This window comes from Onychomys torridus, chromosome 1 (assembly GCF_903995425.1).
Source record: "Onychomys torridus chromosome 1, mOncTor1.1, whole genome shotgun sequence".
In the NCBI taxonomy this organism is placed as follows: domain Eukaryota; kingdom Metazoa; phylum Chordata; class Mammalia; order Rodentia; family Cricetidae; genus Onychomys; species Onychomys torridus.
Window position 1 is genome coordinate 45,039,371 of NC_050443.1, and position 27,897 is coordinate 45,067,267.

The window sequence follows — 27,897 nt, forward strand, 5'->3', positions numbered from 1 at the left end:
CGGCAGTGTTCTCTGGAGAACTCTCCTCCAGCATCCAGGGTCCCGGAACCAAGAGAGCCCTCCTCTTGATCCTGGGTCTTTCACTTCCTCCTCTGCCCCACCTTGTGGGCGTGACCATTACTGAAGCCTCAATGGGGACTGGAACTTCCAGGCCAATGCTGGGATGGCTATCCACTACACATCCTCAGTGACATACTTCTTTCAGCAAGGCAGCACCTCCTATTCCTCCTTAAACAGCCTACTAACTGGGAACCAAACATTCAAATATATGAGCCTATGGGAGCCATTGTAACTCAATCAACCACAAGGTGGTTGAGTTCTACATTGGATAAGTAGCTCCTCCTTGTACAGCTGAAAGGGCTGATCTTTGCCTGGCTTTGCTCACCTGTGCTCTTGAGGAACACTGTGAGAACACATCTGTCCAGTGCAAAGATCCTGTTCTATGGGTGTATATGGTGGCCTGCATGGTGGCAAGTTCTCCATGTGGGCTGCTGAGCAACTGGGTTTAGCAAGTGCTACATAGCTTGCTTTGGAGTCCACCTCCCTCTGTCCCCTTACCTGCCACCTTGTGAGGTCTGTTCTGAGATAAAGCACTCTGAAAAGTCCCTAGAGCAATTTAGTCCTTTGGACCTTGGGGATTTCAGGCTGTTCCCTCTCTGGAACCTCAACATCACTCAGTTGGTAGCATTTGGTTTACAGCCTAGTTCAGTAGCTCTACACTATGGGTCCAGTGAACCAAGTCCATGTTTTGATTATTTGTAGTTTTCATCATTTCTATTTATCACCAACCCAGCAGTGTTTTCTAGCAAGAGCCTTCTGATAATAGGAAAACAAGAAAATCAATACCTCATAGCCAGCTTAATACAACAGCTAAAGTGAAGTGTGATCCAGAGCCTTCAGCCACATTAAGTGCCCCGTCCATCACTGTTCATTGCAGAGGTGTTCTGTCTGTGACATTTCACTGAGGCTTATTTTGTAAAGGACTTTTCCTAATTGCCATGTGAATATTGGTGCCAAATAGGCAGAGACAGTGCTATCTGCATGCTTGACTTTGGCCTACTTCTGGTAGAGTCGATAGTACCATGCACATTCTGGAAGGGTACCTCACCATGTCCCATCTGGTGGTATGTGAAGCAAAGTTAGCTCCCACTGCATAGAGAGGAGTTCAAGGGGATTGCTAACATCTAGGCACCTCCCTCATCTTCATGCAGTGGTGCCTCCCTGGTCTGCATGCAGTGGTGCCTCCCAGGTCTGCATGCAGTGGTGCCTCCCAGGTCTGCATGCAGTAGTGCCTCCCAGGTCTGCATGCAGTGGGCAGGAGGAGTCCAGAAAGGCCTGGAAAGAAGAGCTTTAGTGTTTGCCATGAGCCCAGAGGGTGCAAACTATCCCAGTTCAGGTGGTGTTTTGGAAAGTGTCTACAGGACATGGGTTTTGGGGGCTCCTGAGGACCTCTCCAGTCTTAGTCAGGAGGACAGACTCCTCAGGCCCTGGGTCTCTGGAGGACCTCTGGCCTCTTCCTCTCTACAGCCCTCCTACAACCTATCCTCCCCATCCACACATGCCTCTGCTCACACATGCCTTCTGTGTCTGCCTGTCAGCTGATTTCTGTAGCCCATACTGGGCACACTGGGCCTTTATTTCTCTTAATCACACTTCTCTCGGGGCAATGTGACAGGGTGACCTCTGCACCTACTTCAACAATTTCCCAGGATTGTTTTTGAAAGAGAAGTCCTGTGGGTGCTGTTTGATGTTGTTGCCCGCCCCTCTCCCAGAGCTTCTGAACTTGGTGCTGGGGCATGTTGGCCCAGCCAGCAGAACTGCTCTACTGGGCTTTAAGAAGGGGCTTGGTGATGTGTCACCAGATGTGGCTGTTATTGTCAGGAAGCAGTTAATTTAGCAGGAAGTGGGAATGTAGGCAGAGGTTTAGAAAACTCTGTTAAAGTCAAGGTGTAAACTATTTTGGTTTCCAAAAGTTAACGAACTGATCTTTATATATTTTTTATTTTCAATGCACAAATTAAGGGAGTGCAGTGTCATAATTTCATCATGTATACAGTGTAGAATGGCTTAATTAGACCATTCTTGATTCTTTATGATAATTGTCAATGCAGGGACTGGGGAAATGGCTCAGTGGATAAAGCACTGGATGCTCATGTGTGATGGTTGGAGTTCCAGTCTCCAGCAGCCATGTAAAAAAAAAAGAAGTCTTTGCTCCTGGCACTCAAAGGGCAAAGATGTGATCCTCCAGGCAAGCTGGCTAAATTAGCTGAACTGGCAAGAGACCCTGCTTCTGTAACCCAAGTGGAAACCCATGGATCAATGTCAGGATCTAGCCCTCACACACTTGGGCATGCACAGGCATGTGCATTAGCACAAACATGCACCCACCCATGAACATGCTCATATGTATGTATGTATATACACACAGCACACACGCACACACCCTCCAAAATTATCAGTGTGTCTGCTAATAGATGTTCAGAAGGTGCCCTTTTCCTGGTCCCTATAGAGAGTGCAGCATGTAATGTTTGGAGACCATATCTCCCCTAGTCAGGAAACTTGGACCTCACCTTGCTTTCCAAAACATTTTAGGCATGTTTGTCTGCACTGGCTAACTCCATCTCCAGGTTCTGGGGAGGAATATCGACTTTGACCTGAGTGCTAATGAAGTGTGAGGGGTGTGCGGTACTAGCCATGATGATGATGATGATGATGATGATGATGATGATGATGATGATGACGACGACGACGACGACGACAACAAGTTTTAAGTCCGGGGAAGTCTTCAGTTTGTGAGACAGGCCATGCCAGCCAAGGACCAGGGGTTCCAGTAGAGCTAAATGGTGTCCTTGTTGTTGGGACGACACAGGGACAGGTAATTCCAACTGATGAGGCAGGGAGGGAGGATGGCTGAGACTGTGCAGAGCTGCAGAGGAGCAGGGCAGGGTGGGTGGGGCAGCTGCAGTTCTTGGAAGGTCACCCCAGGGGTAGTTTCTCACACACCATCTCCTCAGCCTCTTTCCTCCCTGGAGCCCTGCATTTGGAGGACAGGAGACACCCTACAAGGCTCTTATAGTTGCCTTGGTTTTCTTATACCTGCTTTTTAATGGAAAGGATGGTGGGGAACCTACATTGGCCTCACAGACATCAAGATGAGCTTTCTCACTGGCTTCAGCTGCTGCCCTAGGCTCTCTTCACTATGGGTACCATCTCACCAGTATTTCCTCTTAAAGACTGTTCTCCTTCAAAGTCAGCTTCCCTCTACAGGTAACCTTGTGTCCTGGGCTGGCTGGCTCCACATTCCCTTCTGCCCATTTTGATTGGTGCCTGTGTGTATCAGGCATGGAGGTTAGCAAAGTGAGGATGGCCCTACTCTTGCATTTCAGAACTCATTCTAGAGGGGGAGAAAGATAAGGAGAGACCCCTTTCCAGGTGGAGCTGGGTATTCAAGAAAGATGCCTACCACAATGAGGAGTTCCAGGAATAAGATAGACTCCAGCATGGGTGAGAAGTGAGGGGGGCTTTGGGACATCAGCTCATGAGTGATGTCCCAAACCATGGAGGGACGTGAATACCCTCAGCATGGACTGGGCATATAGCTATGACAGACTGTGAGCCCAGAGAGGACACAGGGAAAACAGAGGATCCAGATTGAGATGGTAATGGGAGGGAGACAGAGAATGGTCATCATGGGTGAGGAGCAGAGCTAGAAGAGAATTGGAGTATAAACGCCAAGGGCTAGAGACATGAAGGCCAAAGTCAGCGGGGCAAGTATGGGAGGGCTTATCGGGAAGAAAAGTGCTTCAGAGCTGTGGCCATGAGGGTCTCCAGGGGAAGGTGAAGCAGGTCTGGTGGGTTGAGAGGACAGAGAGTCGCCCTTGGAAGTGAAAAGAGGATACAGGTGGTATCTACAGGGACATACAAGGAGAGGCCTGAGGGACAGCAGCAGGCTGGAGAGGGCCACCCAATGCCTTTGTTATCTTTACTAGAGTTTCACTAATGTACCAGTGGGGAAGACTTGGGTACATGACCTGAGGCAAGGAGCTGGCCTCTGTGCATTTCCTCTCTCTGTTCTTGGTTGGCTCCTGTCCATGGCCCACAGCATTCCACAGGGCCTCGTATTTACCAGAGGCTGGACCAACATCCAGTTGACAAACATGATTAGTCACATGACATTGCCTGAGAAGTACTGACCTCACGCAATAATTTTTAGAAGCATCATCTGTTTGGAAAGGAAGTCAGCATGGATAAACATGAAATGTGGAGATGCATGATGCCACACATGGTGTGTTCACCTAAAGTGTGACAGTGTGACATGGCAGTCGTGGGATTTTACCCCATAGCCTCCATTCATAGTCAGTGTTAAATCAGACACTAAGAAAGATAGGGGCTGTGTAACAAGGGGTTTATCAACAATACCTTGCAACCATATGGCAGACAGTGCCAGACAGCACAGAAAAACAAGCACATCCCACATGCTGGGAAAGGATGTGTGTAGGGTGGTGCCCCTGAACAGATGGTGATATCCAAAACTGGCTGAATCAAGGTTTACCCACTGATCCCATGGCTTATGTTTCTAGAATGTCTACCTTCACAGGAAAGAAGCTGGTGTCTCTCCACCTGAGGCCAAGCTAAGGTCCAAACATTTGGAGTTGAGAAATAGCCACATTTAAGTTTTCCAAAGCCCAGTGCCTGCTTCTTCTTGTTTTTAGCAACTGACAAGTATGCCAGGAATGTTCACGGTTCTTTGATCTCTGAGCCTGCTATGGAAATCAGGTAGGCACTGTCCTTGGTGCTGACACACTGCAGTGCTACCTTGGGTGGCCTGCTCTGCTTACAGCCTGACTATGTAAGACTGTGAGCCCACCCAGGAGGACGGGTAGGTGGGTGGGAAGCTGCTGATCCAAGGGAACAGCTCATAGAGATGGCTCTGGCCAATGCTGCTGTTGGAGGAGACATTACCCATTCACCCTTGTCATCATCCTGTTTGGCTTGTATGCTTGCAAGTAGCCTCTAATTCCACCTATGAGACTGGTGTGCCCATTCTACTTTCTGATGTACCCTACTGATGCTCCCTGACACTTTCCACACAGCCCTGCTTCTCCTCCTAGCAATTGTGGAAACCATCTGGGAGACATCTGTCACTGGCCTTTGCTCTGAGTGCTGGGGGTGGGAGATGTCTGGTGATTTTGGCCATTGTGCACTCCTGCATAGACTCACCCACCCAAGAGCCTCAGACTGAGACCACTCCATATCAAGGCCCCCCGACTCTCAAGTGCCCTAAGCCCCTTTGTTATTCCTCTCTTTCTAGTCTCTAAAAACAGAAGCCTTGCCTTACTGTGATCTACTCCCTGCTACATTGACTTGTCCTCTAATGTGTGTGGGGGGTGGTGGTGGAAACTCATTACCTCGTACATGCTAAACCAGCACTCTTAGCACTGACATGCACCTCTAACCTCCTCATTGTTCATTCATTTGCCTCTTCCTTAGTTTTTTCCTTTCTTCTTTCATCTCTGGGTATATAAAAGACAGCATGATGGCCCCTTTCCAAAACACCACTCAGTCTTCAGCAAAGGAAAGATCACCCAGTCCTTGAAACCCAGAGACTCAAAAGCAGTGCTTTCTGTTGTTTAATAGCTCATTGACTTAGACTTTCTCTCCTCTTATTTCCCTTTGAGCTTCAAGAAGAATGGGAAAAACAACACCTGCAACGTGGGCAATCTGGCTGGTGGGGGAGATCTTGGCCTGGTAACTTGGGGGACTTGTGGCTCATATGTTGTGATGAAGGGACAAGGGAAAGCATTACCTACAAGTGACATTATTTAGCATTTGCAGCACACTGAGCCCTACGGACAGTGCATGGAAGGAAGGAAGCCAGGCACAAAAGGACAAATGCCATGTGACTACACTTCCACTAAGTTCCTAGGACAGAAGTAGAGTTGTGTCTTCCAGGGACTGGGAGGGGTTTGAGTTGGGGAGCTGTGGTTTAAGAAGTATGGGATTTTCAGTTGCGCAGGACACCAGGAGAGCTGAGTGTGGGTGATGGGGAATATACTCAAAACTGCTCAACTGTACACTTTAAAATGGTTGGCAGGGTAAACTTACTATTATAGAAGATCTTTTGGTTACTAACTGACTTGAGTCTATTTGGAACATCAGTACCCAAGCTGAGCCCATCTGAATGTAAGTATCTGGAATCACAAACACAGACAAAGCCATTCAGGCCAACCAAATTGGTTTAATTAGGACAACAATAGATGAACTGCCTACCCCCATTTAGGTTGCAGGCACAGGGCATGTATGTGGCCATGAGGTCTGCTCTTTAGAAACTCTCAGGACTGGCAGTCTGTGAGTGGCTGAGCACTTCCTGGGTGGGAAGGGAGGGCTCCCTTCCTCTCCTAGGTCTTGGGTTGTGGTCAGTATCGGACACCTTGGCAGAAGTGTCACACAAAAGATTGTTGTAATCACCAACAACTGACAAAGGGGAATGGCCAAGGTCAAGCCCTGTGAATACTAATGTCAGCACAGAGACATGCCTTGAATTACAAAGGGTTTACATTAGAGTGAGCCCATAAGTCTTCATGTGGAAAACTGTAAGTAAAAAATGCACAACCACATTCCCAACATCAAGGCCTAGCTGCACAGGACTCTGAGGATAGCTCTGTTTTCCACTCCCAACTGCATAGCTAGTGGGAGCTGTGGCTTGCTGTGTTGGCCAGTATCCTGACAGATGACTTCATTGTGTGCTCTCAGCCCTTGGAAGGCCCCAGTCCACCATCTAAAGTAGAGTCCCTCCTGAATGCATGTTGCATTTGCATCCGTGTGAAGTCAAAGAATGGAAAAGTCTGGTCATCCAGTGAGGCCCTCCTATCTTGCTATATTGAACACTGACTGTTAATTCTACTCTTTCTCTTCCCACAAGCTTTTTTCTTTTCTTTTTTTTTTTAAAGCAAACATTCCATTTTTACATTTCCCAAAAGCTTGGCAGGGAGAAGCTAATTGGATCCTTGGTAACATTTTACGAAATGTCTTTTAAATTCTGCATCACGGGATTTAGCCTTAGTCTTGGCTGCAGTAGGCCATTCGTGTGAGTCTGAAGTCACTTGTTTATTTTTGAGGACTAGTCATGTTGACTGAAGCTGGGGACTCTTTCTTCTTAGGAGAACACAGCTTTGGCAATAGCAATTCCATGCCAATCATGCCAGCCCACAAGGTCTGATAGGAGGCAAATACCAAAGATGTCCCCTGGAAATTGCAGCCTAATATTGACTTAGCCTTGGCCATTGACTTTCCTTTTGACATGATCCCTTTGTTTCATTCCTCTCTCTGATGTCAAGATCATTTTTTTTTTCAGAATGTGTGTACAAGGCTTGAGGGTAAGTGCAGGGCAGCTAGGGGAATTCAGAGGATGGCCCAGGCCAGGCTACTGGGAGGACTTTCAGGTCTAAGCTGTGGATAACTCCAAATCATTGATTGCTTTTGCACCCTAGTGCATTGTTGCTATTGAAATCTGTCCATACAACATCTTACCTTCAGATTAGCAGGAAGGAAGATTTCAGTGTAGCAGGAACCTTAAAAGTTCTTATTAATAAAATCAAACCTGAGGCCAGTTATTGGGGTGAATGCTGGAAGATCAGAGAGACAGAACAAGCCACAGCTACCTCACCTCGCCAGTTCCTCAGCTGATCCTCTTTCCTCAGACTGGAAGCCTCTGAGTCCTCATTTGAATGAATCTCAGCTGAACTGCTGTTTAAAGCCTGAAAGCTTAACCAGCCAAATGCTTCTAGTTCCTTGTCTTCACGCCTTATATACCTTTCTGCTTTCTACCATCACTCCCTGGGATTAAAGGCTTGCTTTCTGGGATTAAAAGCATGAGTCACCATGCTTGGCTGTATTCTTGAACAGATGGATTTCTGCCTCTGGAATGCTAGGATTAAAGGCATGTGCTACCACTGCCTATCCTCTATGTTTAATATTGTGTCTGTTCTGTCTCTGACCCCAGATAAGTTTATTAGGGTGCACAATATTTCGGGGAACACAATACCACCACATTGCAGCTGTTATGGCTAACTGGGAGAGCCAGTGGTGGAAGATTCCATGTTGACACAAAACAGAATTTAAGAAGGTGTGGAGAGGGTTGAGATATTCTTGTTCAAAACTTGATCACAACCAAGTAGGATTCTCCCTTGTTACGTAGTGTGCGTTGCCTTGAGCCATGGAATGCCTGTGTCGCCTTACAGGTCCTTAGTGTGACCTCTCCACATGTGAGGCAGGTGCTCCAGAGATAAACAATTATGTGGTGTGAGGTCTGTGTGGCCCACCCCTTCCCTTGGCTACCCCTTCTACTTTGTCTATATGCAGAAGCTGGAGGGCAATGGTCATGTGGCAGGGCACTGCTGAGCTGGATTGGGTCACGAGCAGGCAGGATGTTTAGACATCTAGAGGATTCTGTTCACTCTTTTTTGTTCAGTATTTTCATTTCATTCATTGTTTTAGCAGTGCTGTGTATGTAACCCACATCCTCACTCATGCTAGGCAAGAGCTGAACCACTGTTGGACACTGTCAGCTGCCAATATTTTGAAATTACAGTAATAAACACATGCTATAAAATTTGACCTTGGGCCTATTTTGAAGTGAGTGTTCATTCAATGTCTTTTAATAAATGCTGTAGCCATTGCTGCCATCTGGTCCCAGCACATTCCCATTGCCTCCAAAGACCTCTCACCCTTAAGTAATCTTCCCTTGCCCTAACCTCCTACAGCGGGAAATTTGCCTCTGTCTTTATGGATTCATCTAGTCTAGATAGTTCAGTCTTTGCTATGCTGTCCTTTTTGTCTGGCCTCTCTCTTAGCCTGCTTTAGGGGTTCACCTGTGTTGCAACAGTACATTGGAGCCTCATTCCTTTGGGGCTGCATGATATTGCAGGGGATGAGTGGAGCATGTCATGCCTATCTCCAACCACTGATGCACATTTAGGTTGCTTCTATGACTAATGTCAAAGTTGCTTTGAGTTATGCATGTATAAGTTTTCATGGACTCTTTTTTTTAGCTTTATGGAGTGTATAGGGAGAAGCAGAATTTCTGTGCTGTACGATCATCAGTGCTTATGTCTGTACAGTAGCAGAGCATCTTCCATTCCCACCAGCAGTCAGTGGGGGTTCTGCTTACTCTGAAGTTGGAAAAAAATGTAATAGTCCTGACCCTGTGGCAGGCCAGACTTGGCCTCTCCAATTCCCCAAGCCTAATCTCTAAAGGATAGTTTTCATTCACTGTAAATCTGTTTATACCCTGGGTTATCCCAGGGAAGGCAAAAATGGTAAGTCCAGTTTCCATGTTGCCTGTGGAATGTCAAGGGTAGGGTCCTCATTGTATATGTCCTGTCCTTAGTTAGACGTGTCCTGAATAGTGCAGAACACATTAAACACTCAAGATTGGCCACTGTGGACAGGACAGTCCCTTCCCAAAGGCTGGCATGCAAATGTGAGTTTAGAACAATGGGATTATCCTCTGAAATGCATGGCAAGGCACCCTCCTGCATAGCCTGTACTCTCCCAGGCCCTATGGAAAGCCCACAAGCAGAAAAGCAGATGCTGTGTCGGCTGGTTATGCTGGTCTGTAGTGGAGAGGATGTCAGAGGGCCAGACCTAGAGTCCAAAGTCAGGCTGGAGAAAAGGCATCAGCCATCAGTCTCTGGAAGGGTAGCTAAATTGACAAAATGCACAATAAAAGGACCCTGTAACTTAGAGAGCTGACATTGTGTCTAGAGTTTGGGTTTTACAAGTTGAAAAGAGGGTGACAATAATTGCCCAACATTATAGATGCACTTAGTGATACTAAACTCTACGCACACATAATTGAGAGGGCACATTTTATGCAATGGAAAAACTGAAGTTCAGGCAGAGGATGCATAATTTTTAGTTTAATGTGTTTCATGAAATTCTTGGCTTGAGCAGTGCACGGCCCTTCCTCCTCCCATTTACAGACCTACCTACAGATTTTACAAGACAGACTCTTGGACCAGCTGGTGGTCCCTAATGTGTCTGCCGTGACACTTTTAAGCCATACATCTCTTTGCAAAGGCGATCACCCTATCACAAGAATAAATACCTTGTCCCAGTCCCATTTCCCTCAAGGTAAATATCATGGTAGTGGCTGGAACTGTAAAAGGAATGGAGAAAACAAATAATAGCGTTTTTCCCCTGAGCCCTGTTATGTGTCAAAGGGTGGTTTCTCAGAGCTTTTGAAAGAACATTTCCACATTCCTGAGACAGACCCTGGCAGATCATGCTTCTGGTTTATCCCCCACTCAGAGCTACCCTTGTGTGGCAGAACCAGCTTGACCCACTCAAGTTGGGTGGAGGAAGAAATTTTTGTAGGGATATCAGACGATCAGGGCAGCCTGGCTCTTTCTTAAAAAACAAAGTCTGAAGTAGTCCCCAGAGGACACAGTCGTCTGAGTCATCCATGAGCCCTGGGATTTGTCTGTGGCAGGGTCATGTTGGAGGGGGAGGTGTGACACAGTGAAATGCTGTGATTTCTCCAGATCTAAGCTGATGTTGTCTGTTCCAAACATGTTTGTCGTTCAGGAGAAGGCTGTTGTTCCAGATGGCGTGAGCTGAGTGGGTGTGAGCCTGTTTCCTGTGAGTTCATCTCAAGCAGTGTGGGCTATATTACTGGGTTTTCAGTTGAGTTAAGCAGACAAATCAGAATCGACACCTTCAAAATGCCAAACTTTATTTTGCACCAACTGGAGCCAACATAGTTATTCAGATGATTTATTCACATTATTGTTTTTATTAAGGGTGTTTATCTCTGTGCTGAGCAGCTGTCCCTGGGTCCCAGCATGATCACCCAGTCTGTGCCACACCACACACTGACTCACTACCCTCACCACTCTACAGTGGGGCTCCTTGTGAGAGCACGCTTCCCTTCACAGGCTTTGCACTAGCATTGTCTGTTCTCTAAGTCTGGTCATGTCTTATTTTGTTTCTTGGGGTTGAGTGGGTAGGAGGAGGAGGCAGGGTAGGTCTTCAACAAAGGGAGTCTGTGCAGAAGCTCATGTACTAGAAACAGGAAGATGTATAAATGCAACTTCCTGTTACTGTGGTACTGTGTCATCATCCTGTTGCTTGCTGTTACTTCCGGGAAGTCCCATGACTTAAGGGGCTGCTCACCAGAGCTGTTTGGTCTGAGTGGTGACTTCAGTACTTTGGATCTTGCATCTGTCTTCTACATGGCATAGAGAACTGAATGCAGAAAACGTACCTTAAGGGTTAATTCATATTGTTTGAGGTAGGGAAGTTATGAGTTGAGATCATATTTTAAGGGAAATTGCATTTCATGTTGTGTTTTATTTTTTTGTCATCGTAGTAGTGGGTTGACTCACTTGCATTTATTCTCACTCAAGAACCTAAATTTATTCTAACAATATGATTTTTAACTCTTGAACACTGTGAGAGGAAGGTACTACCATGGGAAATACTATAGAGTATCATTTAAAACAAAAACAAACAAAAACCAAAACAAAAATAAAAAACAAACAAACAAAAAACACCCTAAAATCAATTCAGCCTCTGCCCCAGGGCAGGTAATTGTGGATGTGGTTCCAAAGGAAACAGAAACAAAGTCTCAAAGACACACATACCCAGGTTCTCAGCAGCATTACTTGGCATAGTCAAAGGGTGGGAGCAAACCAAGCTGCCTTCAATGGATGAATAAAAAGAGTGTGCCACATACATACCATGGAACACTACTCAGCCTTGAAAAGGGAAATCCTAATAGTATAACATGGATGAATCTTAAGGACATTGTGCTGAGTGAAATAGGCAACTCACCAACAGATAAGCACTATGTAGTTCCATATATCCCAGGCACTTAAAACAGTCTGATTCATAGATCCAGAAAGTAGAGTGAATGGAGCCTGCCATGGCAAAGATCTGGGGAGTCAGGAATTGTAGTTGCTGGTCAGGTTGCTTTTAAACATTTTACCTTCATTTTTAGTTATTTGTATGTGTCTGTATGTGCCCATATGAGAGCCCATGAAGGACAAAAGAAGGTGTCAGATCCCCTGGAGCTGGAGTTAAGGGCAGCTGTGTGTGGCCTCATGTGGGTTCTGGGAACTGAACTCAGGACTTCCAGAAGAGCAGTACACATACCTAACTGCCCAGCAGTCTCTCCAGCCCAGATTTCAGAATGGATGGTGGTGATGACGTACAACAGTATGAATATACTTTATGCCCTTCAACTGTACACTGAAGATAGTTCAGGTGGTAAATGATGTGTTTTATTAAAATAAAAATAATAGTAAATAGTACAAGTTAAATAATTAAAAACTTAAAAAATATAAAAGTATCCATATTCATTGTATAACAATGTGATTGAATGTGTATGACTACTTGGACACATGTGTATATGTCCCTACACATGTATTTTAAGACTGAATCTCATTGAATATCCTGTTTTTTTTTAAACCTGAGTTCAGTTTTCTACTATATAAAAGCATAATCAGCTTTCTGGTTTCCAGGTTTGCAATGGCTTGGAGCAGCCAAGGAAGCAGCAACGCTCTGATCTCAATGGACCCACTGACAATAACAACATCCCAGAGGTAATTCCCTTCCAAAGATGAGAGTTCTGGACCAGAGTTCTCATGATGGAGTTGCTGGCTGTGTTATGGTCAGCTCACTCTCCTAGTTCTTATAGCACCCAAGATCCTGGGGAGAGAGAATTCAAATCAAGCCAATCTAGGACCACTGTCTGAGGAAGAGTTGTGGGGTTTTTTGTCCTGGGAGGGGACTCACACATCCTGAGGACTCACAGATGCATTGTGCACTGTTAGTACACTGCTGATGGTGTGGGAATCCTTGATGCTCCCTAATCGGGTAGAAACTCAAGGGTAGCCTGGATTTCTCAATAGCACAGTCATTGACATTTAGGGTGCACAGTCCTTTTATGACAGACTTCCCTGTGCTTTATAGGTGGTCTATGAGCATCCCTACCCACTAGATACCAGCAGCCACTACCCTATACCTCAGTTATAACAACAAAATGTCTCCAGACATTGACCAATGTGCCCTTGAGGACAAAAATCATCCTGATTGAGAGCCACTGGTCTAAACCAATAACATGGTTATCTTATTTAATTAAGGCTTAGACAGATTACCTTTCCCCTCTAGGGTAGTTGAGACAAGATTGTCTAACCCTATTGAAATGTTGTAGCCATCAATGGACTGGCTTCCCATCTCCTTTATTGTGGTCTTGAAGACACTCCCAGGAAATTCTCTTGCCCAGTGGCTTGAGAACCGTTGAGCTGACTACTCTTCAAGCTCCTTCTAGCTATGACATGCTAAGCTAGGGGTCCTTGAGGACTGACTTGTGTGATCCTTTTCAGTCCCATATAAGACCAGCTTGGTGTGTGGATCTGATTTCTTGGGAATACCAGCCATTCATGGGGTTAGACTGTTCCAGCCCAGGGTGGTATATATCTTGATATGGTTCTCATTAAGTCAGCCTTTTGCAATGATTATGTTTCATTCTCTTCGTTATTTCTCAACAGACAAAGAAGGTGGCATCGTTTCCAAGCTTTGTGGCTGGTAAGTGACTTCAGATTTGATCTCTCGGGAGGCAGTTACACTTTATGTAAAAGCAAATGGTCCTTTTGTGTGGGGGGGTTCCTCTGGAGACTCTTCCTTGGAAAGCACTGTTTCCAACAAGGTGCCCTCAGGCATTTGGCCCTTTGGGTGCTGCATTAGCTGTGGAGAGAGGGGCTTCCAGCTCATCTGCCTGATTCAATGCAATGAACAGCAAGGACCATTCATGTGTTTTACCCTGGCGAACTGCATCACAGACGACACTGAGGACTGGATTAATGCACTGAGATGTGTCTATCTAAGTAGCTCATTATGCTCTACTTTTCATCGGGGTGGTTATAATGACATCCAAATGCTGGCTGTTCCTTTTCATGCCCTCTCTCACTTTCCCCTCCCACCCTTTTCAAGATGAGCATCTTCACATTCCACAAAGAGCAAAGCAGACTGACTTGATGGGCTGGTTCTGTGGCAGTGTTTGGGGTGGGGACACTCCTACTTGGCTTTTGATGAAGCTGACTTACAGTGGCCTCATGTGTCGGGTCCAACATCAGAGCAAAGAACCTCTTAAGTAGGCCTTTTCTCTGCCAGGAGAATGATTCTTGCCTCTAATGTGTTATAATAAACAATGTGAGTTTTATTAATTCTTTCAATAAGCTGATAATTAATTCTTATGAATATTTATAGGACCAAAGTAAATGGATCTTCAGAAACAAACGGCTTTAAACCTTTGCCATTCTGCTCTGCATTCATGGTAAATAACAGAAGCCTCCAAGTTCTCCTTTAAGGATGGGTTTGAACCAGGCTTAACCAGTTCTAACTGGTTCACTATGTTGACTGCTATAACCAGCTTAATGCCATTAATTTGGAAGATAATCAGTTTTAACTGTGAAAACTCTTATTTAAAACCCAAGTAGGCTAGACTCTATGATGCCCAATGCAAATAGGCTCAAAAGGTTTTGCCCAACAATTTACTTGTGGCTTTATGTGTATTTTTACAGTTCCAACTGGCTCCAGCTGGTTTGTATTAGATCTCAGCAAGTGATTGTTGTTACCTGGCTGGCCATAGTTTTTCAGGGTCTTATGATTGGCAGGAAGAGACCACACCCCTCTTGTCACTCCATGGAGGGGCATGACTGGGTTTGATCTGAAGGAGGCAACATCAATGAAAAACATTGCATCTCTCTGTACTATTTTTCTTGTGGGCTGAAGATAAAATGGGCATAACTCAGTCACAACTCTTCAGGGCTCTGGGGTCTATGGACCTAAGAAACGGACTTGACAATAAACTATGGTTTTGTTTGGAAAGAATTTCAAACCGTCTCTGGACAGGGCATGGTTAGCAGAGACAGCAGGGCAATCTTAACTCTGCAAGGAGGTGGGGAAGGGGAGTATTCCAGAAGCTGTCCATGTGTTCCATCTGACTGTATCATGTCGCTTTCTAGAAGGCTCCGTGTATTTGGAACACCTGAGAGTGTTTCTTACCACATCAGAATGAGATAGAGTCTTCACACTAGCTCAGATGGAAGAAACTGCTTGTGAACATCTCACACCAGTATGGACAGCTCACACTAGAGTGGACAACTCAAAAATTAGCCCCAACTTAGGAAAAAAACTAATAGATCATTACGAAAATATGGAAATCTTAATCAAAAGCCCATCCCTTCATATGAGAGAATTCACATCCAACAAAACCATCATGGACAGTGATGAGTATCACAGGAAAACCCAGACTATAATGAGCTTAGAGATGCATCTGGTGTTAGACACCTTTACCAGCTGGGATGGATTTGTGTGCAAGGAGCCACTTGACATTTGCTTATGTGGCAGAGAAGCATGTGAGTGGTGTAAAGAAGTCTCAAGGGGAGCCACCGACCATTCAGCGACTGTAATGCTGAGTTAGCTTCCTGGCTTCCCTTGTTCTCGTCTGCAGGCCTGTAACCTCATTGTCTGCAGGACTCTAGCCATTGTTTCCTGTTCAAGCAAGGAAAAGAAAGGAAGGGAAATGTCTGAGCCAACAGTGTTATCTCTCCCTTCACATTAAAGAATTTCTGTGAATAAGACTGAGTAAAGGGGCTGGAAGGTGGTTCAGTTATTCAAGGGCCTGCATGTAAGCATGAAGACCTGAGTTCGGATCCCCAGCACCCATATAAAAAGTCATGTGCAGTAATGCATGTCTGTAACCCCAATACTTTTGTGGGGGCTTGAAGATAAACAGACCCCTAGAACTCATTGGCTGCTAGCTTAACCAAATTCATGAGCTCTGGGTTTCATGTTCAAAAGTAAGGTGGAATGCAATCATGGAACATGCCCAACACTGACTTCTGGCCTCCATACACACATACCTGCATGAACACATACATCTCTCTCTCTCTCTCTCTCTCTCTCTCTCTCTCTCTCTCTCTCTCTCTCTCTCTCTCACACACACACACACACACACACACACACACAGGTGAATATGCTATCAGTCTGAGAATCGTGTTTTCCATTATCTTTCTAAGCCTGTTCACCAGGTAACTAAGAAATAGTTTGTCAGCTCTATCAATGAGCAGTGTTGTTATGACAAAGATGCTTGAATTAGCAGACTGTATCTAGGTGGGGGAATGTCAGCTCTATCAGTGAGCGCCATGCTATAATAAATATGGCTGATTGGCTCTGATCTGGTGGGGGAATAATAATCATTGAGGGTGTCACTCGTGTGATTCAGTCTGTCTCTTGGAGGGTCCCTGGAAGCTACATGTAAGTGGTATGAGAACTACATGATCATGAGAACTCTTGGCAACAGGAGATTTTTAAACCGCATGAGATCCATATGCTTTTCATAGTAGGTGCTTTGTATGATCATAGCTGGGCCGTCAAGCAGCCCTGTTAGACTAGCTATGGACAGTGCATGGACATAATTCTATATGAATTCTGTGGAAGAGGCAAGTGATCAATAGCTCCCATCTTATTCCCTCAAAACAAATGGCCCTAGTTGAGGTTCAGGGCCCCCAAGAGTCTGAATGTTTAGGGGAATTTATTAGAAGACTTTAGGGGAATCTGGGTGTGATGGTACAGGCCTATAGTCCAACACTGAGGAGGCAAAGACAGAGGAACATGATTGGAGTTCAAGGTCATCCTCCATAGCAAATCTAAGGCCATTCTGCACTTTGTGAGGCCATGTCTCAAAACAAAACAGGATCTCTTCAGTGCACTTGTTACCTCTCATGGGCAGAGCTGTGTTGTATGAAGCCTCTAATCCCGCACTGTTTTAATGGTGGGTGAGTGGGGGAACTGTGCACTGGGCCTTCTGAGGCAGCGGGGAAGGTCTAGAGAGGTGCTGATTGAACAAGCCCTAGTCTGCTAAACTAGTGCCTCCGGCTAGTGAGCGGTTCGACCTTCTAGAAGAAATAGAACTGTAGAAATGCTGAAGAACTGAGAAATAAATGCCTGTGAGGCCATTGCTTAGGAGTGGACACACTTGCCCTTCTCAGAAGTCTAAGTTACCCGGAAGGTTGCTTTTCTGGAAAGTTAATGGGAGATGACCTTTCACCCTAGCTCAGGCCTTATTTCACTTGGGATGCTTGTTACGATTTCGAGAACAACAGTAAAACTCAAGTGAGATCATTTTCATCCTAACATTGACCAGGTATCTTTGGGTTTCTATTGCTGTGATAAACACCATGACCAAAACTACCTTGGGGGCAAAGGGTTTATTCCAGCCTCCCATTCTCAGGTCACACTCCATCACTGAGGGAAGTCATGGTAGGGACTCAAGGCAGGAATGTGGGAGCAGGAACTGAAGCAGAGACCTTGGAGAAATGCTGCATATTGGCTTCCCCAGCAGCCCAGGGATGGCATTGCCCAAATAAGCTGGGCCCTCCCACGTCAATCATTAATCAAGAATGCCCCATAGGCTTGCCTCTATGCCAATCTTATGTAGTCCTTTTCTCAACTGTGGGCCCCTCCTCTCAGATGACTGTTGCTTATGTCAAGTTGACAAAAAAAGCCAACCAAAATCCTAGCCCCACACCTGGGCATGGTGTGGCCCAGCCCTGTGCTGTTTCCTATGCCTGCATCATGTCACCTGACCAGTTACCCTATGAGGAATGTGGACTTTCTGTCCCATGGCACAGTAAGGCTAAAGTAACAGCTAATGGCCCGTGGCTGAAGAGGGATAATGCCATGCCTGCACTTAGAGCCATTAGTTCTTAGCTTGTGATTTCTATCCAATGTGCCCTTGATAATAAGGATAGTTGTGGGTGTGGCTCGGTGGCTGGGCCCATGTTTGACAAATGTGAATCGCTGAGTTCAATCTCAGCACCAAAAATTGATAGGCAGATAGACAGATGGGTGGGTGGATAGAAAGATGGTGAAAACCTGCATAAGAAGGTAGGCAAAACCCAGTAGGTGCTAAGCTTGAGCCAGGCATGATTGATTTAAGTGTTCCACTATATCAGCACTTAGATATATTGGTATCTAATATATCAAGAATTGATATCCAATATGTCAACTCTTCAGTCACTCTAATAGCAGTAAGAGGTAGGTGTCATTACAGAGGAAGAAATAGAGGTTTAGTGAGAGTCATTGGCTTGAAGTCACCAGATGTGGAGTGGCTGAATGGGGTTGGAACTCCATTTGGTCTCAACTCATCATCCTTGTGCTGAGATGCCTAAGCAAAGCTTGATATGCAACAGCCCCTGAAGAGTAATAGAAGACACACCATTTCAGGTTCCAGGGGGTTCACTGGAGAAGAGACCTTCAGATGTCAAGAGACTCCTAAAGAGTTCCATAAGTGATGAAAGATAAAAGGCACATTCAAGATGCCTCCATTGCAGGATATGGTAGCTGGAAGTCCAAAAATCCAGGGTAGAGAATGTTGCAAGAGTTGCAGACTGTGAACAAGCTTGTGTAAAAGTCCAGCTTGCATGTGCTGCTTAAAGCCCAAAGGTTAGTACACAAACAATGACACCTAACTGTGGCTGCATTAGTCCAAAATAACCAAGATCAGAAGCTCATACCCCATTCCTCATGCTTGCTGCTCCTTCTGTGAGTGAGCCAAAGCTCTTGTGAGATGTCTGCAATCCCAGCACACCACTGCTCTAGGCTAGTCCTGCCATAATTCTTGGCCTCATGTGTCAGGGTTGTGAGGTTCCTTAATGACCCATCTATAACTTGTCAGTGTGCCACACCTGGTCTGCATGCTGGCCAAGTGGAAGGATGGGAACCCTGGCCCATGAGGCTTCTGGTCCTGCCTGACAGCACTCTTCTTCAAATCTTCCTTCTCTCAGGTTTTCACAGTGACAAAGCTACCCTATTGGGTGCTTGTATCCAAGATTTTACATGCTCTTAAAATAAACACCTGGGGCAAGCCTGTCTAGAGGAGACCCCTGAATAGAGGTGTCCTCTTTGACCATGAGGGGACAAGGCTCCTGAGATGTTATAGGTCTGGGGCAGTGTTGACAGTCTAGGAATCAGGTGACTCTGTGGGACCACAAGGATCATGGGAGTTCAAAGAGGGGTTAGAGAGGCAAACAGTTCTTCTCTTTTACAAACAAGATCATTTTTATTAGCACTCAAGGACAGGTATCACACATGTTTTAAAATAGGAACTTTTATTGCTTAGCAGAGGGCTTAAAAGAATTTTTTAGGATAGAGTTTGAATCAGGCCAAGATTCACAGAAGTGAAAAAGAGTTCCCTCTGGAGATCCCAGAGGAATGTCTTTTTGTACCTGCACAGTACAGAAAACTCAGTTCAGACCTTTTGTGACTCCCTCCTGAATATATACCAGCTTCCATACAGACTTCCCCTTCAAACAGATACTGCACTGGCCAAGTGGGGTCTTCACCACACACACTCTTTTATTGGTAAATGCAGGTGAGCACCCAGATCCAGCTGACTATTTAAGCAGTCATTTAGGGCATGGCCCGTGGGTGGGCAGTGGCATTTTAACTAGTCTGGTACAAACCAACTCTTTGGTTTCTGGCCAGCACAGCAGTGAACAGCCTTGTGTTGGGATGTGAGTTGTTCCATAGAAATGCTCCATGTATAAAGCAGGGTTAGCAGTTTTGTCAACATTAGAGCATGCTAACTTTGATGGGAATGGCAGAAGTGCCTTCAGGAGGGGACAATGGACACAGCCCTTGGTCCTTGTGCCAATCATTTTTATGTTGCTGTGACCAAATACCCAAATAGACAGCTTAAAGGATGAAAGATTTCATCTGTGTCACTCTTTCAGGGCTCCATGGCAGTGGGCCTGTGGTGATCTGGCATGTGATGGGGCAAATCAGCCCACTGCATGGCAGACAGGAAGGAGGAAGACAGAGAGCCCCAAGGTACAGCCCCCAGAAATGTGCCTCCTACTTTCTTTAAGCAGGCTCCACCTCCAAGAGCTTTCCTTACTTCCCAATGGTGTCAGCAAGTTATGAACCCATTGCTGAATTAACCCATTGATTGAGTCAGAGACTGTGTTATCCAGTCACCTCACAATCAGTGATTGGAGGTCACCTCTCAATCAGTGACTAGGTCACAAGGCTTTTGGTGAGACACTTCATATCCGAGCTATGACCACTCTGACAGCTGTTCATGGAAGTACTGACTTCACATTTAGCACACTGTACCCTCCAGCTCAACGTTCTTACCCCAAGCACGGGGTACACAGTGGCATCACATAGATTTCATATATGTGTCTTTCCTCAGAAGTGAAATCAAACACCATGCCAGAAGTTCAAAAGCTAAGCTAAGCCATTTGTGTCCCCCTCCTCCCCTCCCCTTCTCTTTCTGTTTTGCGTTGTTTCTTGGATAGAGTCTCTCTTTGTAGCCCAGGTTGGCCTCTGAGTCATGGTCCTCCTGCCTCTGCTTCTCAAATGCTGGGGGTGAGGTACAAGTTAGCATGACTGACTCATGTCTCTTTCCTTAAGCCTTTCCCGTGTGCTGCTATTGTAACAAAGTAACTTGGATTTACTTACAAGAAGGAAGAATTTATTTCATGGTTTCAAAAGTTCCAGTCTGTGGTTGGATGGCTGTGTTGGAGGACTGTGGTGAGGCAGAACTCCATGGCACAGGGCAGGGGACAAGATTCTACCTCATGGCAGTTAGGGTGCAGAAAGAGAGAGAGAAAGGGTTGAGGTCCCAAATCCTCTTTAAGGTCACACCCCAATAACTCTTAAAGGTCCTATTACTTCATGATAGAGCCATCAGCTGGGGGCCCTAGTCTTTAGTACATGGGCTTCTGGGGGACACTTCAGATCTAAACTGTTAACATAGCATTTGTGGGGCTGAGGAGACAACTCAGTGGCAAAAATGCTTACTGCACAAGCTGAAGGACCTGAGCTCCAATTCTTAACAGTCACCTAAAAACCAGACACAGTGGAACATGCCTGTAGCCCCAGTACTGGAGAGCAGGGAAGTGGGGATGCTGGAGATAGGCAAACCCTGGGGGTAGAAGGCTTGCAGCCAGCTAGTCTGTCTGGAACCTCAAGTTTCCAGTTCAGTAAGAGACCCTACCCCAAAATATAAAATGGAGAGCAACAGCAACACAGGAAGACATTTAACATTGGCCTTTGGCCTCCACATGCACACATGGGTGCCTGCACCCACAAGTGCATGCATATCACACACACCTACACACCCCAAAAACTACAGGCAAACAAAAACCAAACAAAAAAACGTATTCTTTGTCCATTCCTCTGTTGTATTTAACCCTTTCATTCCCCGAGATGTATTGGAATATAATTGGAAAATACAAAATGTGTTTGTAAATGTGCACATGTTTTGATGTAAAAATACATTGTGATGTAATCTCTACAGTCAAGCTAGTTAACACATCCTCCTCTATCACAGCCCCCTCCTGGGTAGAGTAGAGAGAAAACACTTATGATCTATGGTCTTAGCAAATTCCTAGCCTACAGTCACCCTTTGGTACCCAGGGGCTCCTTCTCTCAGATACCTAAACCCCACAGATTCTCAAGTCCTTTATAGCCAGTGGTATAGAGCACACTTGGAACCTGTGCCAATTCATACTCATGGGTGCCTGATTGCTCCCTGTGTGACGTACAATACCTACCACAGGTAAATGCTGCACAACGGTTTGTCATGCTGTCTTGTTTAGGGGCTAAGAACAATACATGTCTGTACAGGTTCAATACATACAGCTAAAGATCATTTCAGTCAGCGGTTGGTTGAACTGAAGATCGGGACTGTGGACCTGGTGGTGGTGGTCAGTAGCCACCATGCTGTATGATGGGTTGGCAGGTTCACTGTCTGTGGCTGAATGTTGTACCTTCCCAGTGCTAGGTTCACAGATGTGAACAACCACACCCAGACTTTGTTCTCTACACACACACACACACACACACACACACACACACACACACACTTATATTACTTTGCTGAAATTGTATGGGTTCAAATGATCAATCTTTTTTATTTGTAACTTTTAAGTCCAGTATAATCCTCTCATTGTTCAGGTTATTTTTTTATTTTTATTTTTACATTTATTGTATTTGTGTTTTAATTTTACACATCAGCCATGGGTTCCCCTGTCCTCCCCCCTCCCGCCCCCACCTTCTCCCTAGCCCCTCCCCTCCATTCCCATCTCCTCCAGGGCCAAGACTCCCCTGGGGATTCATTTAAACCTGGTGGATTCAGTACAGGCAGGTCCAGTCCCCTCCTTCCAGGCTGAGCAGCGTCCCTGTGTAAGCCCAAGGTTCCAAACAGCCAGCTCATGCACTAAGGACAGGTCCGGGTCCCACTGCCTGGGTGCCTCCCAAACAGTTCAAGCTATTCAATTGTCTCACTTATCCAGAGGGCCTGATCCAGCAGGTGGAGCTCCAGGAGTCCAATTGTTGAGAAAGAGGATGGACTGTAAGAGCGTGAATTGTTGAGATCAGGTTGTTTTATTTAAGTTTTCATCTAGAACTTTTATATTTTTTAAAAAAATTGATCTGCAAAGTTTGGGTATATAGACACAGACAGAGGTCACAATTTGAGCACCCTGTATCCAAGCAGCTGACTAGCTGTGGCAGAACATGGTCAGTGTGGAGGGCTCTGCCTTTGCTGCATTTTCTGGCTCTGGGTCCACCTGGGGATGGTCCACCAGGGTCCCAACGGTGGCTGCTTTCCTCACAGGATCTCCATGCGTTTTCTAACTTGCGGGGGCTTGTGTGTTTCTGCTGCCACTGTTCTTTTTCACGTCTTCCCCGAAGACTTCAGTGTGGCTCTTTTTCTATATACGGTTTTTAGATCAGCTTATCTAGTTACACAAACACAAATTCCTCTTGGCGTCTTTATTTGGCGACCATCCAGTTTATCTAGTTAGAGGAAAAGTGTCAGCTCTACAGCGTAGACATCTCTGACACCCAAAGAGGCTTCCCACCCTATCAGGTCAAACATATTTATCTTTAAAGCTTGTTCGGAAATTTTGAGGCATATCCTTTTCATTTATCCTTTGGTCTTTTATCCCACTTGTTGTTTTGGTAAATGTTATCTTTTGCTCCGTTACATTTTTCTGACTTGTTTGTAGGTCCAAAGAAACCTATTGATTTTTTATATTAAATTCTAAACCATTGGTTTGGTCAATTTTCTTAGTTTATTTTCCCCCAATACATTTTTGATTTGTGTTCTTGGCTCTTCCCCGGCTTAGAATCATACCATCTGCAAATTAGAATGCCTTCCACTCTCCTGTCTTGTTTTCTACCAATTCTTCCTCTTATCTCACTAAATTGGGTAGAAAATAAGGAACAGTGTTATATAATAGTGGGCTGTGCCCACTAGTTTTGAAAGATCCACCCCTTCAATTTGTTATAAAATGTTCACACATACAGAAATTAGAAAGAAAATCACACCCATCACCATGCCCCCTCAGTGGCTTCAGACTCCCAGTGCCCACCTCCTCGCGACCCATAGTCTTAACCTCCATCCCCACACTCTCCCTACTTTTCTAAAGCAACCCCAATTTTCTTTTAACTATTTCAACTATGTATCTCTGAAATGTGGGGACTATTGAAAACTGGTGCAATGCTATTGTCACAACTAAAAGAAAGCCAGCAGCCATGTCTGTGTGTCATTCAGTGCCAGCTAGTGTTTGCATTTGCCCATGCACAGTGTCCCTCCAACAGAGATCTGAACCAGGTCCTCAATGAGCCTGGCTGATGGATTTTATAATTCTCTTCTGCTTCCTACAGATTCTCCACTCATCTGTTTGGTTTTTTCCTCTGATTTTCTTTCTGTTGCTGTCATAAAAGACTGTGATCAGAATCACCTTAGGGGCAGAGGTTTATTTATTTTACATTTGCAGGTGACAGTCCTTGATTGAGGGAAGTCAGAGCAGGAACTCAAGCAGCAGCTTGAGTCAGAAGCCATGGAGGAGTGCTGCTTGTTGGCTTGCTCAAAGACCTCATGCCTACCCAGATTTTCTTATATGACCCAGGACCACTTGCTTGGGGAAAGCACTGCCCATAATGAGCTGGGTTCACCTTCATCAATTAGCAATCAAGACAAGACTCCCAGACATGCCCACCAGCCAATCTAATCTAGACAATTCCCCAAGGGAGGCTTCCTAGTCATCCTTTCAGAGGACTGCATCAAGTTGACAAGGCTAACGATATCTGCTTTCTTTTTCACAGTGGTCTTGATGATGCATTGTAGAAGTTTGTTCATCCTGTGGCATTCTTTTTCAGCACCCTGGGCTTGGTTGGTTGTATCTTGATGGTGTCTTCTGCATGGCCCTCTGTCCATGTCCAGGAAAATGGTCAGGGTTTAGATAGAGGAGCAGTCATAATAAGTTTGATTGCTTGGGTAGAGATTCATAGATAGCATTACACCTGGCTGTCTCTCTTTCAGTGATTTTTTAGCAGCAATAAATTATTGTCTAGATCCATTCATTGGTTATTCTGATAGAATGGTTTTCCCTGCTGTTGATTCTTTGAACTCCTATTCAGACAAACTTTCCCCAATTATAGTGCATGCAAGAAAAACTGGCTGTCTTGAGTTTTTCTCTTTAACAATGTTTAAAATAATGAGTTTCCCTATAATCTATATAGGTTAACAGTAGGCTTAGGGACTGTCACTGGGCATCCTTGGGTTGCAGCCTGGTGGGGTAGCCCTGAAGATGCCGCCTTGCTTATGGATATTACCACGTCTCTAACCAACTGGCCTTGTGCTATTAGTCCCTCTGTCTTATGACTTCAGTATGTTCCAATATTATGGCACAATTCAAAGTTACTTTTGTCCTGGGGATGGAATCAGTTAATCCTTTCATCATGGAACTATGTGGAAATACTGTTTAGAGACCATAATCTGGGTGAAGCCCAGGCTCCCTGTGGAAGAGCTTAGGAAGTGAGCACATATGGTATGTATGTGTGACAAGGCTCCCAGCGATCTCCTGAGGGTTACAGCCATGCAAACCCCTCACCCTGACCATGAGTTGGGAAAAGTGATTAACAGGATATTACCTCCTAAATTAGGTTTGAGAAAAATAGGAAGAGAGTGGTCTGCATCGATCCGACTTGCTTGTTCTCTAAGGGAGCCAGGCTGCTCTGCTGTGGACCCAATTTGCCCTGCAGAGAGGCCAGCAAGTGGGGGAGCTAAGTCTCTGCCAACAGTCATGGGAGGGAACTTGGAATTGGTCTTTCTTGTTCAGGCCTAAGATTGTAACAGGCTTCCCAGCTACCTTGACGACAGCCTCCACAGAGCCGGAGGCCCCAGCTGAGACATAGCTGGATTCCCAAGATAATAAATGTTTGATGTTTTAAGCCACTAAATTTGGGGGTAATTTTTATGCAATTATACTCAATAAACAATAACAAGTGTGCTGTATTTTCAAAGTTGCACTGCATAATGGTTCGTACTGATGTTTTTGCCAGGGCTTCAGGGCTCTTGCATTCATATTCTCTTGTTCCTGTGTCTCAGGTTCTGATTCACAAAGTGATTATGCATTTGTCTTATTCTGCTAATCACACTCCAGTTCTAGAGATAACGGTATCAGTGTTGCCAAGGACGCAGGGCTGGAGGCTCAGTTAGAATTTCTTGGCCTTCATTCTTGTCTTCGCAGCAAAGCCTAGCGGGATGGACCACCAAATGGCCTCAAGCAGGAAAGGAACCCTGCGGGGGGGGGGGGCGCTCTGGGGCCTCCAGTGCCTCTCTTTCCACGGCAGCCTATCCCAGACCAATACTGTGTCCTGCAGCAGCTATTTAAAATGCTTGGGATTCATGTTTAGTCTTTTGATTAGGTCATAAATGGAACATTTAGATTACTTTTAATTCTTAGAAATAAGCTTTTGTCAGTATGACTGTGGAAAATACTTGTGTGGGTCTAAAGTCAAACGTACAACACAGGATGTGTTGTGTGCAGAGATGTCCAGTCCTGGATCCTTATCTCCTATCTTCTCTATGGATACTTTTCCATATAGACAGCCATTTATAACATCTAACATCACCTTCTTCTGATTTCCAAAATGCTCTCTTCTTTGTATAAACTTCTAAATGAACCCATAAAACATAAAAGACCTTTTAAAGTTTTATATAGGATTTTATGGGAGGGGTGTTATATGAAGTTTCTTTACATACTTGGTTGATGTGATGGTCAACGTTTCATGTATAGTTATTGTGAGCTTACCTTCCCTGGTTTAGGTAAGTGGGGGTGAATTTAGATTTCTCTTCTCCATCATGCCTTTTTTCTAAACATTAGTCCTAGCCATGTGCTCAGGAACTGCATGGTGTCCGTCACCTTCCAAGCTGCTCTGTAGGAATCCACTGTAGGAGGGCTGTGCATGGGGACTTCCCAGGGGTTTGCCTTCACAAATAATGCCATAGAAAAATGCATCTTCCTGTTTGGCCAAGCTTTTCTTTCATTACTCCTTCCTTCCTTCCTTCCTTCCTTCCTTCCTTCCTTCCTTCCTTCCTTCCTTCCTTCCTCTCCTCTCCTCTCCTCTCCTCTCCTCTCCTCTCCTCTCCTCTCCTCTCCTTTCCTTTTTCCTTTTTCTTGGAAGTCAGCCACCCAGATACGCAAGCTAATGCTTACAGTGTCCTCAGCAGAGCTGGAGATTGGCCTGGACTTGGCTTTGGCTTTTTCTTCTCTGCCACAGCTTCTCCTCCTGCATCCACTGACACTTGTCATTCACTGCATTCTAAAGCACCACGCTGTGTCACTATGAGTTGTCTCTCTCCATGATGGCCCTGCCTGTGTCAGGCCTGAATTTACAGGTAGCACCATCTATGAGCTGCACAGGGGCTTCTCGGTGGCCCAAGCTGCTGCAGAGTCAAGCCTTGCTCTGGGGTAGGCTGCTGTAGAGAGGGAAGCAATGTAGACCCCAGAGCCTTTCCCGAGGGCCTGGAGGCCATTGCTTCCCCGCTTGAGACCTACTTTCCATGGGTTGGCTCTTCATGGACCTGGGTGGTTGCCCTGGCATGTGATCTGAAGACTCTCCCGAGAATGACGGTATCAGATTTATGGCCTTTCTGAGGCTGTGCAGACAGGTGTCCCTCAGCACCATAGTCCTCACAAGATCTGATACCTATTCTTCCTCACTCCCTCCCACTGAATCCATCTGTCTGTCTTACATAGCTGCAAACTAGCAATCCTCCTCTTTCCTTGGAGCCAGAACCGGGGAATGGCTCACAGCCCGCACCTGCCCACGTTCCTCACCCCAAAGGCTGGATCCCACCTGCTATCCCTGGAAACTGCTCCAAGGTCACCGCTGGCTGCCTTGTCAGGATGCCCAGTACATGGGATCCCTTGTAGATGGCCTCCTGCCAGCACGGTACAGATGGGCTTCTCTCTCTCTCTCTCTCTCTCTCTCTCTCTCTCTCTCTCTCTCTCTCTCTGCCCCTTCTTGTCATGATGCCTGGCAGAGCTGGCTCCTGGGGCTTCCCTCTGCCACCTCTCTCTCTGTCCTCTCCACAGTGACTCACCCACGCCTGCACCTCTCACGGCTCATTCTTAATCTGTTGTTTAACCTGGGCTGCCTTCTGAGCTGTTCTTGGAAGGTACCCTGGCCCCTTTAGCTAAACTGGTCCAAAAGCCCCACCCCAAGGCCAGTCCTTTCCCAAGAAACCCTTTATAGTGAGTCAAAGCCCCGACCATCTAGCCAAGGGCAGTCTTCCAATGCCCCTTAACCTCACCTCACATTCAGCCCAAGTTTTGACTGACTTTCTCAGTCTCCATCATCCTCCTGGTCTATACCAGCATCCTTTCTTGCTGGCTTGGACCCCTGCAGTGGCCACTTAGCTGCTGTCCATTCATCCTCTCTGTTTTATCTTTCTGGAGAAAGTGGTGTGGTCGGGCCACTCCCCTGGCCGTTAGGCCAGGGTGACCATCTTTGGAGTGTGGCTCC

At 45.7% G+C, this 27,897-nt stretch overlaps 1 protein-coding gene across 6 annotated transcripts in view; it reads left to right on the top strand.

Annotated features, from left to right (window-relative positions):
- The window catches only part of Apba2 (amyloid beta precursor protein binding family A member 2), a 228,069-nt gene that overhangs the window by 174,423 nt on the left and 25,749 nt on the right, over positions 1–27,897 (top strand). For all 6 annotated transcript variants that reach the window (XM_036184669.1, XM_036184678.1, XM_036184652.1 and 3 more), the window contains 2 exons: positions 12,525–12,605; positions 13,554–13,590. In XM_036184669.1, coding sequence (XP_036040562.1) covers positions 12,525–12,605; positions 13,554–13,590 — 118 coding nt within the window. The remainder of the gene's footprint in view (positions 1–12,524; positions 12,606–13,553; positions 13,591–27,897) is intronic.